Source organism: Rhinopithecus roxellana, chromosome 8, assembly GCF_007565055.1.
Source record: "Rhinopithecus roxellana isolate Shanxi Qingling chromosome 8, ASM756505v1, whole genome shotgun sequence".
In the NCBI taxonomy this organism is placed as follows: domain Eukaryota; kingdom Metazoa; phylum Chordata; class Mammalia; order Primates; family Cercopithecidae; genus Rhinopithecus; species Rhinopithecus roxellana.
Window position 1 is genome coordinate 55823313 of NC_044556.1, and position 14889 is coordinate 55838201.

Sequence of the window (14889 nt, forward strand, 5' to 3'; positions counted from 1 at the left end):
GGATTCAAGCAATCCTCCCACCTCAGCCTCCAGAGTAGCTGGTACTACAGGCATATGCCACCATGCCCAGCTAACTTTTGTATTTTTTGTAAAGATGGGGTTTTTCCATGTTGTCTAGGCTGGTCTTGAACTTCCGAGCTCAAGCAATCCACCTGCCTTGGTCTCCCAAAGTGCTAGGATTACAGGTGTGAGCCACCATGCTCAGCCTGATGATATGATCTTATATCTAGAGAAACCTAAAGACTCCACCAAAAAACTCTTAAATTTGATAAACGAATTCAGTAAAGTTGCAGGACAGAAATCAGTGTACAAAAACGAGTAGCATTTCTATACACAAATAATGATTTAATCAAGAAAGAAATAAAGAAGTCAATCCCATTTACAATAGCTATTAAAAACCCTAGGAATAAATATAACCAAGGAGGTGAAAGATCTCTACAAGGCAAACTACAAAACACTGATGAAAAAAATCATAGAAGACACAAACAAATGGAGAAATATCCCATGCTCATGGAGGAAGAATCCATATTGTTAAAATGACCATATTGCCCAAAGAATCTACAGATTCAATGCAATCCGTATCAAAATACCAACCTTATTCTTCTCAGATTACAAAAAACAATCCTTCTTTTTTAAAAAAAAATTTTTTTAGACAAGGTTTTCACTCTGTCACTCAGGCTGGCATTCAGTGGCGTGATCTTGGCTCACTGCAATCTCTGCTTCCCAGATTAAAGTGATTCTCCTGCCTCAGACTCGCAAGTAGCTGGGATTACAGGTACCCATCACCACCCCTGGCTAATTTTTGTATTTTTAGTAGAGACGGGGTTTCAGCATGCTAGCCAGGCTGGTGTCGAATTTCTAACCTCAAGAGATCTGCCTGCCTCAGCCTCCCAAAGTGTTGGGATTACAGGCGTGAACCACTGCACCTGGCCAAAAAAAAAAAAAAAAATCCTAAAATATATACGGAACCACAAAAGAGCCTGAATAGTCAAAGCAATGTTAAGCAAAAAGAACAAAGCTAGAGGCATCACATTACTTGACTTCAATATATAGCATAAGGCTATAGTAACCAAAACAGCATGGTATTATAAAAATAGACCCATAGACCAATGGAACAAAATAGAGAACACAGAAATAAAGCCACAGATTTATAGCCAATTGATTTTTGACAAATGCAACAAAAACTTACTTTGGGGAGAAAAGACACTTTTTTTTTTTTTTTTTTTTTAAAGAGACCACATGCAGTTTAATTGTGGGAAGGCTGAGAAGAGCAGCATTTTTACCAAATTGGTGTAAAAATGAAACGGGATCCAGACGTGGTACACTGACAGCTACATACAGTAAATTTAAAAATCCGAGCAGCAATTTGAATCATTTCTTGGAAAGAGAATCACTGACAAACACTGAGTTGGTGCCCGGCGCTGTCCGCAGGGCTGGAGGCCAGCTCCGCATCATGGATGCAGCCCGGCACTGTGGGCCCGCATCCCGGGGGTCCCGGCTCCTCGGGACTGGCCGGTGACCTCCCACGCAGTGGGCCGAGCCAGGCCTGCCTGAGAGGGGGCCGCAGCCAGCAGGCCTGGGTGGCCACCCGCGCCTGCAGGGGACATTGGAGAAATGGGTGCAGTGTGCGGGACCCGCATGGTGCCCGAGGAGTCTTTGCAGGGTGGACAGGCCTGGGGGTCTCTACCAGCAATGCAATAAATATGCAAATAGAAGCGGAGAAAGACCAAGCACAAACCCCACAAGCACACAAGGCCCAGCCCGGTTCCTGCGGGCGTCGCCGGCTCTTCACAGACCAGAAGTCTCCAAGTCGGGCTCTGGTGGCCCGAGGTGCCATGGGAGGCAGCGGGTGGGTGGAATACGCCTAACGCCTATGTCTAGCAGCCTTGGGGGGCGGCGGCCCTGGGCAGGGCAGGGTTCCATCGGCAGGACTCTTCCAGCCCCCGTTGCACGGCGGTGAGGTGGGGATGGCGGAGCGGTCTCCAGTGGCAGTTGGGGACGCAGGCCTAGCCCTCCCGCACGCTCACACGTGTGTGGCTCAGCCAGGGTGCTGATAATGGACTCCAGGCCGCTGCCCTCCAGGAGCGTGCAGTGGTCACCCTCGATGACGTGGACGGACACCTTTTCAATAAATGGTGCTGGGAAAATTGAATAGTCACATGCAGAAGAATGAAGTTGAACCCCTATTTCTCATCATATTAAAAAACCTCCTCAAAATCAGTTGAAGACTTAAATGTAAGACCTGAAGCTATAAAAATACTAGAAGAAAACCTAGGGAAAACTCTCCTGGACATTGGTCTGGACAAATAATTTATGACTAAGACCTCAAAAGCACAGGCAACAAAAACAAAAATAGACAAACGGGATTTAAACTAAAAAGCTTTTGCACAGCAAAAGAAATAATCAACAGAGTGAAGAGACAACCTGTTGAATGGCAGAAATATTTGTAAACTATTCATCTGACAGGGAACTAATATCCAGAATATACAAGGAACTCAAATAACTCAACAAGAAAAAACAAATAATTCCATTAAAAAGTGGGCAAAGGATATAAATAGATATTTCTCAAAAGAAGACATACACATGACCAACAGATGTATTAAAAAATGCTCAATATCACCAATTATCAGAGAAATACAAATCAAAATCACAATGAAATATTATCTCACTCCAGTCACAATGGCTGTTATTTAAACACTAACCACATGTTGGCAGGATATGGAGAAAAGGGGAACTCTTAGACACTCTTGGTGGGGATGGAAACTAGTACCGCCACTATGAAAAACAATATGAAGATTTCTCAAAAAACTAAACATTTAATTAGCACTTGATCCAGTAATACCACTACTGGATATCTCCCCAAAGGAAAAGAAAAGAAATTGATATATGCAAGGAATACCGGCATTTGTATGTTTATTGCAGCACTATTCTCAATAGCAAAGATATAGAATTAATCTGTGTCCCTTATGGAAGAATGGATAAAGAAAATGCAGTATATACATACATACATATATTTATACACATCATGGAATGCTAATCAGCCATAAAAGAATGAAGTCATGTCTTTTGCAGTACCCTGGATGAAACTGGAGGCCATTATCCAGCTAAAATAACTCAGAAAGTGAAATACCACATGTTGTCACCTATAAGTGGAAGCAATGGGTACACATGGACATACAGAGTAGGACTAATGGATAGTGGAGACTACAAAAGGTGGGGGGGTGGGAGAGCAGTGAGGGTTGAAAAATTATCTATTGAGTACAAAGGTCACTCTTTGGGTGATGGGTGCACTAAAAGCCCAGACTTCTCCAGCATGCAATATATGCATGCAATAAATCTACACTTGTACCCTCTAAATATATTTAAACAATTTAAAAATCCGTAAAAAAGAATGAATCATGTCTTTTGCAGCAATGTGGCTGAAACTGGAGGTCATTATCTTAAGCGAAATAAGCCAGGCACAAAAAGACATATATCGCATGTTCTCACTTACATGTGGGTACTAAAAATTTTGATCATGTGGAGGTAGATGGTGGAAAGATAGATAGCAGAGACTGAGAAGGGTGAGTGTAGGGAGTGGGTGGTGGGGGGATGATGAAGAGAAGTGGGTTAAAGGGTACAAACATACAGTAAGATAGAAAGAATCACTTCAGTTTTTGATAGCAGAGTAGGGTGACTATACTTAACAAGAATGTATTGTACTCAGGCAGTAGACACACTGAAAACCCTAACTTGATCAGTATGCATTATATACACATAACAAAATTTCACACATACCCCATAAATTTGCACAAATCACAAAAGATCAAAACACGGAAACTCTGGAACTCACCATAGATGAACAGGGTGAATTCCTCCTCAGTGGTGACTTCAAAATTCCTTTGGTTTATCTGGGCTTTGTAGGATCCTGCATCATTCAGAGTCAGATTGCTGATGGACAGGGAGTAACTCCCCCTGGTGATGTTTAGTCGGCCCCGGTAGCTTTTGGCCATAAAGGTTACATTTTCTTTGGGACGTGCAAAAGCAAGAGCCTTTTTGGGACCAATCCAGATGACGTGTTCAATCGCTGTGTCTACTGAGATGTTTAGGGGGAGAGTCACAGAACCCCCTAGGATCCCTGACACCACTGTTGGGGCTGAGTCCTTTCCAGAGGCTCTTAGTCCTGCAGAGATAGAAGAGGGACTTGCAGGAGCAGCTAGACTCCTTGAGCTAGCCTTCTTTCTTTCACTCTGTGAATATACATTGGGCATAAATGTCAGATGCTGAGAAATGAAATGAGATTGTTGTCCTCCTTCTTCTAGGTCCATTGCCTAGCAAAGTCATTAATTCCTCCATTCTCCAAACACTGTCTCCCTTAAAAGTAGCCACAACAATCTGTGAAACAGATCTTCTGGGTTTCTGTTCCTGTAGGGGAATTAGCCTTGTGACTTTGGGTACATTTCTGAATTTTTCAGTAAATCAGTTTACTTATCTAAAGGATTTAAATGCTCATACCTGCACCACTTTCTTCAAGGGATATGATAAAAATTAAATGAAAGCAGGTTGCTGCAAATCATGAAGAGCCAATGAAGTAAAAAGGAGCATGTTTTTAAAAATATGGGTGTGTAGAGGGATGGTTAGATGAACAGGTGAATGATAAAGCAAGTAAAGTAAAACATTTGTGTTAGAGCCGAGGTAGTAGGCATATGAATGTTCAGTGTAAATGCTCCAACTTTTCTGAATGTTTGAGAATTCTCATAGCAGTGTCGGGAATTAAAGGAACTTCTCCTACCTCTACCTCACCCTATCTTTCCCTTCATTGTCCATGGGATCTCAGATTGACTTTAGCTTGGCCAGGTTTGGGGGTGGGAATAGCTGGTGGTACCAATACAGTTCCTGATTTCCTCATCTTAGGCAAGATCATATTCCTGATAAACATTGTTACCAAGGCATCTAGGAAGCTGGTATTTGGCCAAGGCAGCTAATTTTCTTGTAGGGACCCTGTGGGTGTCTTCTGGGTGACCCCAGCTTGGATTCCCAGATTCCAGGGCTTCTGAGGCTCTGGAGAGAACTTTGGAAATTCTAGACCAAATCAGACGGGTTTGGGACCCAGACTCCACCAGGAATTCTGGGTGGGAAAATAAGTAGGAAATGTTAGAGACAAAAAAGTAGCAAAAGCATAGCCTGGAGGGGTGGAAGAAAGCTGAAGCAAGCTCTGAAAACCCAGAAGTTACAGAATATGCAGACACAGGAAGGAGAGAGGCTGCTTGGTGCAGGTCATGGGGGTTCTCTGCTTAGACCTCCATCAGTCAAGCACTTTCACCTTGTGGAGAGGCAGCTATGGAGCATGCAGGGCTAGGGATACTGGAAATGAGAAGGTCAGGTCAGGTGGATTCTTTAGGCAGATTCAAGCTGAGTTGATGTGAGGCTGGTTTGAGATTTTCTAAAAGAGAGCCCTTTTCTTCTGGAAGACACTGCTTACGATTGCTATGTGTGCATTAGGTACTTTATGTAAATTATTTCATTTAATTCTCATAACTACACTATAATTAGCCCCTTTTTACAGATGAGGAGCTGATGTTTAGAGAATTTAAGCCACTTCCCTGAGATTACAGGGTTGATCAGTCACAGAGTCCAGATTCTATGTCCTGGGATGCCCCTGAAGTAGGAAGGCCAGGAGTACTGCCCATCTGTATCCTGGAAGCCCAGGAGCTGCTGGGTTTTGGCTGGGTGTATATGACTTGTTTTGACTTCAAATTTTCTTACGTCAGACAAAAATCATGAACAAAGCCTCACAGACCGTCAGTGGAGGGGACAGGATGTAGGCCTCACAGGGCAAATCTTGTTGCAGAAAACAGTGCAATGCAGCTCCCAGTACAGTGACAGGTCCCCAGTACCAGCCATTTTATTTGAATTGCACCATAGGATAAATCATAAAAGAGCGTTCAAAGATTGCAATAACTGAATTTGACTCACCTGTTTTTTAATAGTTTCCAAAGAATGCATATAACAGTAATTAATTATTATAATAACAATCATAGCTTCTGCCAACTATGTGCCACTATATATATATATGTGTGTGTGTGTGTGTGTGTACAGATCTTCAATCTGTAAGAGTGTTGCATGATGCATTCTACTAACTATTACATTTAAGAAATAGAGGCCCACACCACTAATAAATGATGGAGCAATATTTAATTTTAGATGCTCCTGATACTAAAGTGAGAGGGGTCTTTTCACTCGACTGCCTTTTAAGTTCCTGAAACGACTCTTCGGAGATACAAAAGCATCCTCCTTTCAGACCAAAAGAGGTCATTTGAGGTCATCCTAATCAGTGGAGCCATTTGAGGTCATCCTAATTAGTGGAGCCAGACTGGAGGATATGCCTCTTTGCTCTGATCTGTTTGAAATTCACTGCAATGATCATTTGAGGCTTGGATGACCTTAAATGTAGCTTATTTCAGGTTTACTCAACACAATCAAGGAATATCCCAAAGATTGGATGTAGACATAAACAGCCTTGCTGCTTTCTGTGTTTTTTTTTTTGGTGAGCCAAGATAAAATTGAAAATGAAGAGAGGTCAGACTGGACCTCAGCCCTGAGGTCTAGGCTCCTTGTTCACCCATATCCGCATCTAGGAGTGTTTCTAGAGCTCCCCTCAGGTACCAACAGCCAACTCCCACTGCTCTCAGATCTCTAGTGCTACCTGCACCATCATCCCCGAAACCCTGGACAAAGTGGGACCACAGAAGGACAGTAGCTGCTACAGTCCCAGGTGGCTGAGATCCTCTCTGGGGTACTGGACTGGCTCTATCCGCTGGACAGCGGGGTTCCGGGCCATGCAGCAGAGAGATGTTTCCCAGGAGTCGGGCCTTGATAGGGAGGAATAAGGTTGAGGACAAAAGGATATCCAGATAGACACCACCTTGCCCAGGGTCACCCAACCGCCTCCAGGTCCCCTGTGAAGCCTCAGTAATAAAGCCAGCATATGTGATAACCAAGGCAGGATATGTAGAAAGAAGCTCCAGAAGTTATCTCCATCCCTAGGAATTGCTAGGTGGCTTCTCATCAGGGGATTTTCCTGGATCCTTCTGTGGGTTCTATCCACACTATACAAGGAACAAACTCATTACATACTTGGCATTTCTTAGGAAAGTGTGAGGGTGAGAGAAATGTAGTTTGAGCCCAGAGTTATTTGAGACCAGGGCTAGAATGTCACTCCCTTTATGGTACACGAGTATGCACACATGCAGAGTAATTTCTGGCAAGGCGAGGAGTTTCCTGGTTTTACCAACAAGAATTGGGCTCATACCTGTAATCCCAGCACTTTGGGAGGCTGAGGTGGGTGGATCACGAGGTCAAGAGATCGAGACCACCCTGGCCAACATAGTGAAACCTCACCTCTACTAAAAATACAAAGATTAGCTGGGCATGGTGATGCACACCTGTAATCCCAGCTACTCCAGAGGCTGAGGTAGGAGAATCATTGAACCCAGGAGGCGGAGGTTGCAGTGAGCCAAGATTGCGCCACTTCACTCCGGCCTGGCGACGGAGCAAGACTCCGTTTAAAAAAAAAAAAAAAAGGAAAGAATCTCCCAGGCAGGGAATGCAACCAGCCTCAGAAGAACACCAGTTGCAAGAAGTGGTGGCCATAAAGTGGACTTACCCATGAGCAGGAAGAGGAGAGAGGTCCATAGAACAGAAGAGAATATTTGCAGCTGACTCCTCTGTGGCTTACTGGAGAAAGGCCCAGGAGCCCAGTCTTGTGTGTGACTCTTTGGTGCCACCATGATGATCTATTTTCAGATCTGAGACAGAAGGAGGATGCACTTACCACAGCTTCCGCACATGTATATGCGTGTGTGAGTGTGCGTGTGTATGCGTAAGTGTGTGTGTCTCAGAGGGAGGGTTGTTTATATGAAACACCACAGACTCCTCCCATCTGCACAGGCAGGTGAAGGTCCCAAGTCTATTCAGGGCCTCATTTGTGACTGATATGGAGCATCACTTGCTTTGACATCAAGGGACTTGGGTTCTAAATTTGGCTCCTTAAGGTGACTGCTAAAGATCTCTACCTCCTGGCATTCATGCCTCTGTGTAATCACCTCTTCTTGAGTGTGGCCTGGATTTAGTGACCTGCTTCAAGTGAATAGGATGTGGCAGAGGTCCTGGGATGTCACTTCTGAGATCAGGTTACAAAAAAGCTGTCACTTCCATCTTAGGTTAGCACGTGTGTGTATATGCTCTCTCTCTCTTTCTCTTGCCTTCTTTCCTTCTCTCTCTTTCCCACTATCTCTGTCTCCCTACCAGATATCATTTTGTGAAATACTTTAGGGAGAGGGTTCCAAACAAAGAACGGAGGAAGGTCCCTGGCCAACACCCAGCAAGGAGCTGATTCCTCTGGCCAGCAGTCCATTAGGACTGAGGCCAGCCAAGAATCACATAAGTGAGACTGGAAGTGGATCCTCCCCAGGAGGGCCTTGAAATGACTGCAACCCTGGCTGACACCGTATTTTAGCTGTGTGAGTACCTTAAGCCAGAGGCACCCAGCTAAGCCATGCCCAGATTCCTTATCCAGAGAAACTGTAAGATAATAAATGCTTGGTTTTTAAAATTTTTTTCAATTTTTTATTTTTCATCAAAAATGCTTATTGCTTTTAGCTGTGAAGTTTGGAGCAATTTGTTACACAGCAACAGGTAACTAATACAGTGACCCAATACATTTTCTATTTTGCTCAAGGCAGTTTGTGCTAACTTTCTGTCACATGCAATGAAGGACTTTTTATGGACAAAGGCATCAGGGAGACTGCAGTGGGGGTGGACATTGTATTGACAGTGTAGAGGTGACTGAGTTGAAAAGGTAGGTTGGAGAACGGCATGATTCCCTATATCCTGACTTGGGAAACTGTCTTATTCTCCTTCTTCTTGTCAGTAGTGTAATAGCTGGCTATGCTGTAGTTTGTGTTTCGGGCTTCAGGTCATTGGTTTACTTTGGCTGTAACATTAAGGGGACTTGGTAGGAAAACTTGAGGCTGGCAGTGTGTGTAGTTTTAGCTAATATTCAGTGAAAGCTTACAGAATGCTAGGCCGTCTTCTGACACTTTAATATATTCACTCATTTGATATTACAATAGTTTTATGAGATATCTTTTATCATCCCCATTCTATAAATGAGAAAACAGAGGTGGAGAGTGGTTAAATAGCTTACTATAAGTTTTATAGTTATTAAGGACTTGAACTCAGGAAGTCTGGGATCAAAGGAAGAAGGGAGAGAGAGAGGAACCATTAAGATAATAGGCTTCTGTCCATGGAAAGCATCTTTAGAGGCTGGTCACCATCTGATGTTGCACAATCTTGAAAGTGACAGAATCTCCAAAATCTTTCAATTTTGCACAATAGGAGCCTGTCTTGTTTCACTCTAGTCTTGGTCCTTTGACTAGAACATGGGCTGTCTAGAGGGGACTGCAGGACATATGGTCAGGAGAGGTTACCAGAGGCCAGATAAAGCAAGCTAAAGGCAACAAGGATACAGCAGGAGTAGGAAGCTTCCTGGAGTTGCAGAGTGGAGGGAGAATGGGTGGAATGGATGAGCCTGGGGATGAGAAGACAGGTGAGGAATCTATTGAAGGAGTCTGGGTACAGAGCATGAGAGCAGGAGCAGTCTGTGTGGGAGGTGAGGACAAAGGCAGAAAGGAGTTCAGAGAGATTGGTAATACTAAAAATCATCACTAACATTTATTGGGTAATTACTATGAGTAAGACTTTGTGTTTAGAACTTTATATATGTTTTCTCCTTTAATTCTAAGATAAACCCTATCTGGATTATACTCTTTTATCTCCATTTATCTCCATTATACTCTTTTTATCTCCATGAGAAAACTGAGATTTAGGAAAGTAACATCATTGAAATGACCTCCTTTGAAGTTGTGACCATAGGAGGACACAGTCTTGTGATACACAAAATCCAATTTAAGTATTATCATTTAAGCATAGTAAAACCTAAATTAATATAAATTTTGGTACGATGCATTTGTTAAGTGTGCCCTGTCCTCACATGGGGAGAACTAATATTCTCATCAGGACAGGGAGGCAAAGGCACTAGCACTGAGAATCAGGGAGCAACATCCAGTGATGTTGGCCCCAGCATCTCCAGTGTTTTCCTTCTCAGTATCCTTCAACCAGCCCAGCAAATGGGTGTGACTGACTGGAAAATTTTTGAAATCCCTGCTACTTTCCTGGGAGTCCAGCCAGCTACAGGCCCAGAATCACCCCCATCAACTGGGCATTGCCTCCAGGTAGCATCAAACTCCAGCCTGGGTTGAGATTTGGGTCTGGCAGCCACAACCACAAACTCAGCTGTGTTGCTTCACCACCAGCCCCCAACGAACCCTCATTCACTGTGCAATTAAGACAACCTTGCATTTTACACAATTGCATTTTTTGGACTTTATTTTAAATGTTGTATTGACTTGTAGTATATATATGCTACCACGGATTGGAAGAATATGAAAGACTATAGAATTTTGACAAACTCAAAGCTTTTTACACTTAGATGAGAAGACAAATATATCTTCTCATATGTATTTCCTTTTCTCTCTTTTAATAGGAATTGGCTCACATGATTATGGAGGCTGAGTGGTCTCACGACCTGGTGACTGCAAGCTGGAGGACCAGGGAAGCTGATGGTGTAGGTCCCAGCCTGAGTTGGAAGGCCTGAGAACTGGGAGGCTGGTAGTACAAGTGTCCTGACCCATAACCACAGGCCTGATGTTCAACAGCAAGAGGGAATGGATGTCCTAGCACCATCCTAGCCTGGGGCTTTAGGGAGGCCTTTCCCAAGGTGGTGATGACTTGAGATGGGCAATAGGAGGGTGTTAGGGTGAGGTAGGTGAGGTAGATGGCAGACACTAGGGCAATACAATCAGTAAGACAGCCTGAGGGAGTAGAGCTGCATTTACAAAAATGAGAAATCCTAAGGGGACTGCTTTAGAAGCAGCCTGTGGTGACTGGAGTCCAAGCTGTGAGACTTGGTGACAGAGAGTGCAGCCAGGTAGGTTGGCAAGACACAAGCCAATCATGAAGGGCCTTCTCCACAAGGATTTTGACCCCCAACTTTAGCCTTGTGGGGGTGGTAGACCCCTGAGGGGTTTAAAGCAAGGCTGTGATGTCACCAGCATTGGCTTTTAAGTGGCTCGTTCAGGTGTTTCTCACCCTTCTTTCTTCTGTGTCCCCTCATCTTCATATCTTGTGACACATAAACTACATGTGATTAAAGTGGTGACACTAAAAACAGGAACTGGTAGTAAGCTGACATTTACACATGCATAGTTCATCATCTGCTGCCATGTGACAAGTAGTTCTGCAGGTGCACTTTGTGGTCCATTCTTTACCATGGTGCTTGCTCCTCTTTGGTCTTTTCATAGGTAAATCCACCCCTCCACTGCCTCCCAGGCTCGTCTATTTGCTGTGTACACAGGTTTACTTTAGGAATGTGCAATTTTCATTGAGGTGCTGCCTCTATGGGAGCCAGGCTCTGTGTGTGTATGTGTGTGTGCACACGTGCGTGTGGGTGTGTAAGTCTGTGTGCATGTGCTATAATCTCAGGTCATGCAGGTCTAGACGATTCCTTGTGACCCTCACAACTCTTTGACTAATGTATCACAAGGAGCCTGAGCATTTCCAGAGAGGCTGAATTGTGGAGGCATGAGATGGAGGATCAGCCACAGTCAGTTCCAAGATGCATGTAGTCTGCATCGTGCAGAACCTACCCCAGACCACCTGAAGCAGAGCTCTTGGGACAGTAGTGGTCAGAGAATGGGATTTCAGGCTCTGAGAACTGAGTTTTTCCACAACCTCCTGTTGTGACCTGGAGCTTCCTCATTACTAAAGTGGGAACAACACCTTCTCGTGAGAATGAAAGGCATATGAAAGTGGTTTGGAAAGGCCTGTGCAGATGCAGAGGGATGCTCTTATCAAATTCCTTAAATAAATTTAAAAAAATTTAGCGGGAGAAACTACAAAGGAAGCAATGGAGTGAGTGTCAAGCCCACACAGCACTGAGAAAGGCCTATAAAAGATGCTACGCTGAGCCACTTTGAGATTCAGACAGTAGATTATTCATATAATGAATGGAAGAGTAGCCAAGGGTTCCAGATCCCTGGGCACTTGTTCCACACCAGAAAAGATGACACTGAAACAAAAGGGGCCAGATGGCTGCAGTGGGAGCAGTGGAATACGCAGACGCGGAGAGGCCAATTCTAGCTTCAGCAAAGAGGACTTAGAGAATGCAGCTGTGTTCTCAGGACAGGAAGTCCCATACTGCATCAGAACCCCAGGGGCCAGGGGAAATGGTCTCATGACAGCCTCCCAGGGGAGATGGCTTCAAGGCCGTGCCTCATAGGTCACCTGAACTCTCGTGTCCTGGGTGGATCACAAGGCATTTTGCCAAGACCCAGTTTAGCAGAGGTTGAAACCTTTGCTTGAGAGAGATGTGCAAGGTGTCGGGGTGCCATGGCAGAGCCGTTCCCCTGCGGTGAGCGAGGGGGACAGGTGATGAGTGAGGATGGACATGGGAAGGCCTGCAGAGAACCTTCACAGACATTTTTTCTTAGATTCTGTGATAGGAAATCTTCCTATTAGATGAAGGCACTCTTTTAGTGGAGTTGATGGGGCTGCTCTCTGGTCAGGTCCACATGGCTGGGGAGAAGGCGTGTCTGCCATAAATCAGGCCTGGGCTGACTATGGCCTACTCCTCACAACAGGACCAGGGCACAATGGAAGTGGGTTGCTGGGACTTGCGGTTGGGTTGCTCACTGGGGTAGCGTGGGCCCAAAGCTGGTGGGAGGGGCCCTCTGGCCTTTCTGATAATCATTGTGGTAGCACTAACTTAGTGTGGTATGGTGTCAGGTGGATTCTGGGTAGCAGATAGGGTTGTGTCAACCCGTCAGGGGTGGGGTCTTCCAGAGAGCCCTTCTCTCTCTGGGCTGACACCCCAATGGCAAGGCAGTGCTAATGGTCAGGCTCCATCCTTCACAGGGTATTTCCCATCACTGCAGCCTCACAACAGCAGGGACCCCAGACTGTTGTTGTGTCCTGTGGAGAGTCTGTCCTCAGAGTCTCCTTGAGGCTTGGGGACAGTGCTCTAACTTTTACCTGCGTGGTCAAGAACCCATTCAGTAACAGCAGCTCCCACCCTATCTCAGTGCCTCACTTCTGCATAGGTACCTGGTTCCTCAGTCTGCCTAGGGGCCTGAACAGCTCTGGGGTTGACAGAGAGGGTGGAAGAAGTAGTCCTGGTTCCCTTCAGACCCTGGGGCAAGGGGGCTAATGCACTTGGGAGGGTGGGAGTCTGGGGTGGGTGGGTGATGGTCTGTGTGGTCATGGCAGTGGGAGGAGAAGACCCACTGGAGCTGGTGGGGAGGCTGGAGGGACTAACACAGGAGGAGCTGGATGGAGCCTGTGGCTTCCCTCACTGGGTGGGGAGACACTGACACTGAGGTTGTGGGTTCTCTTCTTTCTCTACAGGGTCAGGAACACTGGGAGAGGATACAGTGGGGAAGATATCCTTGGGGAGTTGGCCACTCGGCCCCTGGAAGTCCCAGCAGAGCAAGAGGTAGAAAGTGTTACATGGAGCTCTCGAGAGCGTGTTGCTGTTTTACAAGGACTAACAGGCAAACCAGTTCTGGTTCTTGAGACTCAGAGACCCTCCAGTAGATAACTGAGCATTCCCCACCACAGCTACTCTCGTCAGATCAGCCCCCTGAGGCCGCAGGACTATAAGCCTATAAGCCTGGGTAACTGCATACTTCCTCAATCATTATCACCAGGGATTTCACCCTGCTTGTCTATGGTAAGGAGGGCTGGAGGGCCCCACATATGAAATTGAGCTTTCCTTTACCCTGCTTGGCCAGACCAGAGCCGTCTCATAGCTCAAGCTTTCCCTTCTTGGTTCAGAGAGGCTGCAGGAGCCAAACATCTTTGCCAGCTCCCAGATCATGAAGGATGGGACCAGCTTCATCACCCTGGCCTGCTCCCTGGAACAGGCTGGAGAGAATGTACAGAACAGCTGGGAGCCTCCCAGTCATGGGGCAGTTGCATCCCATGGGGGGACCACTCTCAGTGTCCCTGGATATCTGGGGAAAGTGAGAGCTACCACTGCAATGCTAGGAACCCCATCAGCTAGAGCTCCAGCTCTGTCCTTACCAGACCCCTTTGCTCAGGTAAAGCTTTTCCTTTTCTGACTCTCTTCTTCTTGGCAAGCCTTGGTCTAGTTTCTTAGCATCCCTGCCTCTTCCTCTCGGATCCAGGAGCAATTGAAGAAAGGGAGGAGCCGGATTAGTTGGCAGCAGGAAGTGTCTCTGAGGTGGCAGGAGATGAGGGCTCTGGAGCCACCATCCCAGGGCCTGTCGCGGTCCACCTTTTCTCTCTTGGCCTCGTTCCTCTGTGCCTGACCTGCTGCAGACTCAGCAAGGCATTCAGCTCATTCTTGGGACTCCCTGAGGAAAGGTGCTGCCTCACCCGCACTCAACCCTGCACAGTCCACTGAGGAGAACTTCAAAACTCCTTGTCTGTGTTCTCAGGGAAACCTTACCACCTCCCCTGGCCTAGAGCTGCTCTGAGAGACACTTGAGGCTGTGCTCTTTTGGCAGGCAAAGGGAGGCCTCTCATGGTCCCATTTGGCTTAGTCATAGGTCATGGCTGGAAACTGTCTTAGTCCAAACATATCCTGTCTCTCCTCTTCTCAGTTGCCTTCTGAAACAGTTGTCTTTCCTGACTCCAGATCTTCAATTGTTCATTCTCTACCCACTTGCTGCTGGTTTACCCCTCCAGCTACATCCTGATGGATAAATTCAGTGGCCACTTTTAAAATCTGTTATCCTTGGCTTCTCCCAGTACTCGACACATTAACCT

General features: G+C 45.8%; 1 protein-coding gene across 6 annotated transcripts in view; it reads right to left on the reverse strand.

Moving 5' to 3' along the window:
* LY9 (lymphocyte antigen 9) overlaps positions 1-7873 on the reverse strand; it is a 36936-nt gene extending 29063 nt beyond the window's left edge. For 2 of the 6 annotated variants that reach the window (XM_030936040.1, XM_030936038.1), the window contains exons 1-2: positions 7646-7873; positions 3833-4162 (exon numbers count right to left, since the gene is read on the reverse strand). In XM_030936040.1, coding sequence (XP_030791900.1) covers positions 3833-4162; positions 7646-7769 — 454 coding nt within the window. In that variant the 5' untranslated portion in view covers positions 7770-7873. Of the gene's footprint in view, positions 1-3832; positions 4405-7645 lie in introns of all 6 variants that reach the window. The other 4 variants (XM_030936039.1, XM_030936037.1, XM_030936041.1 and 1 more) reach the window with 3 other exon arrangements.
* Positions 7874-14889: the final 7016 nt, after the last annotated feature.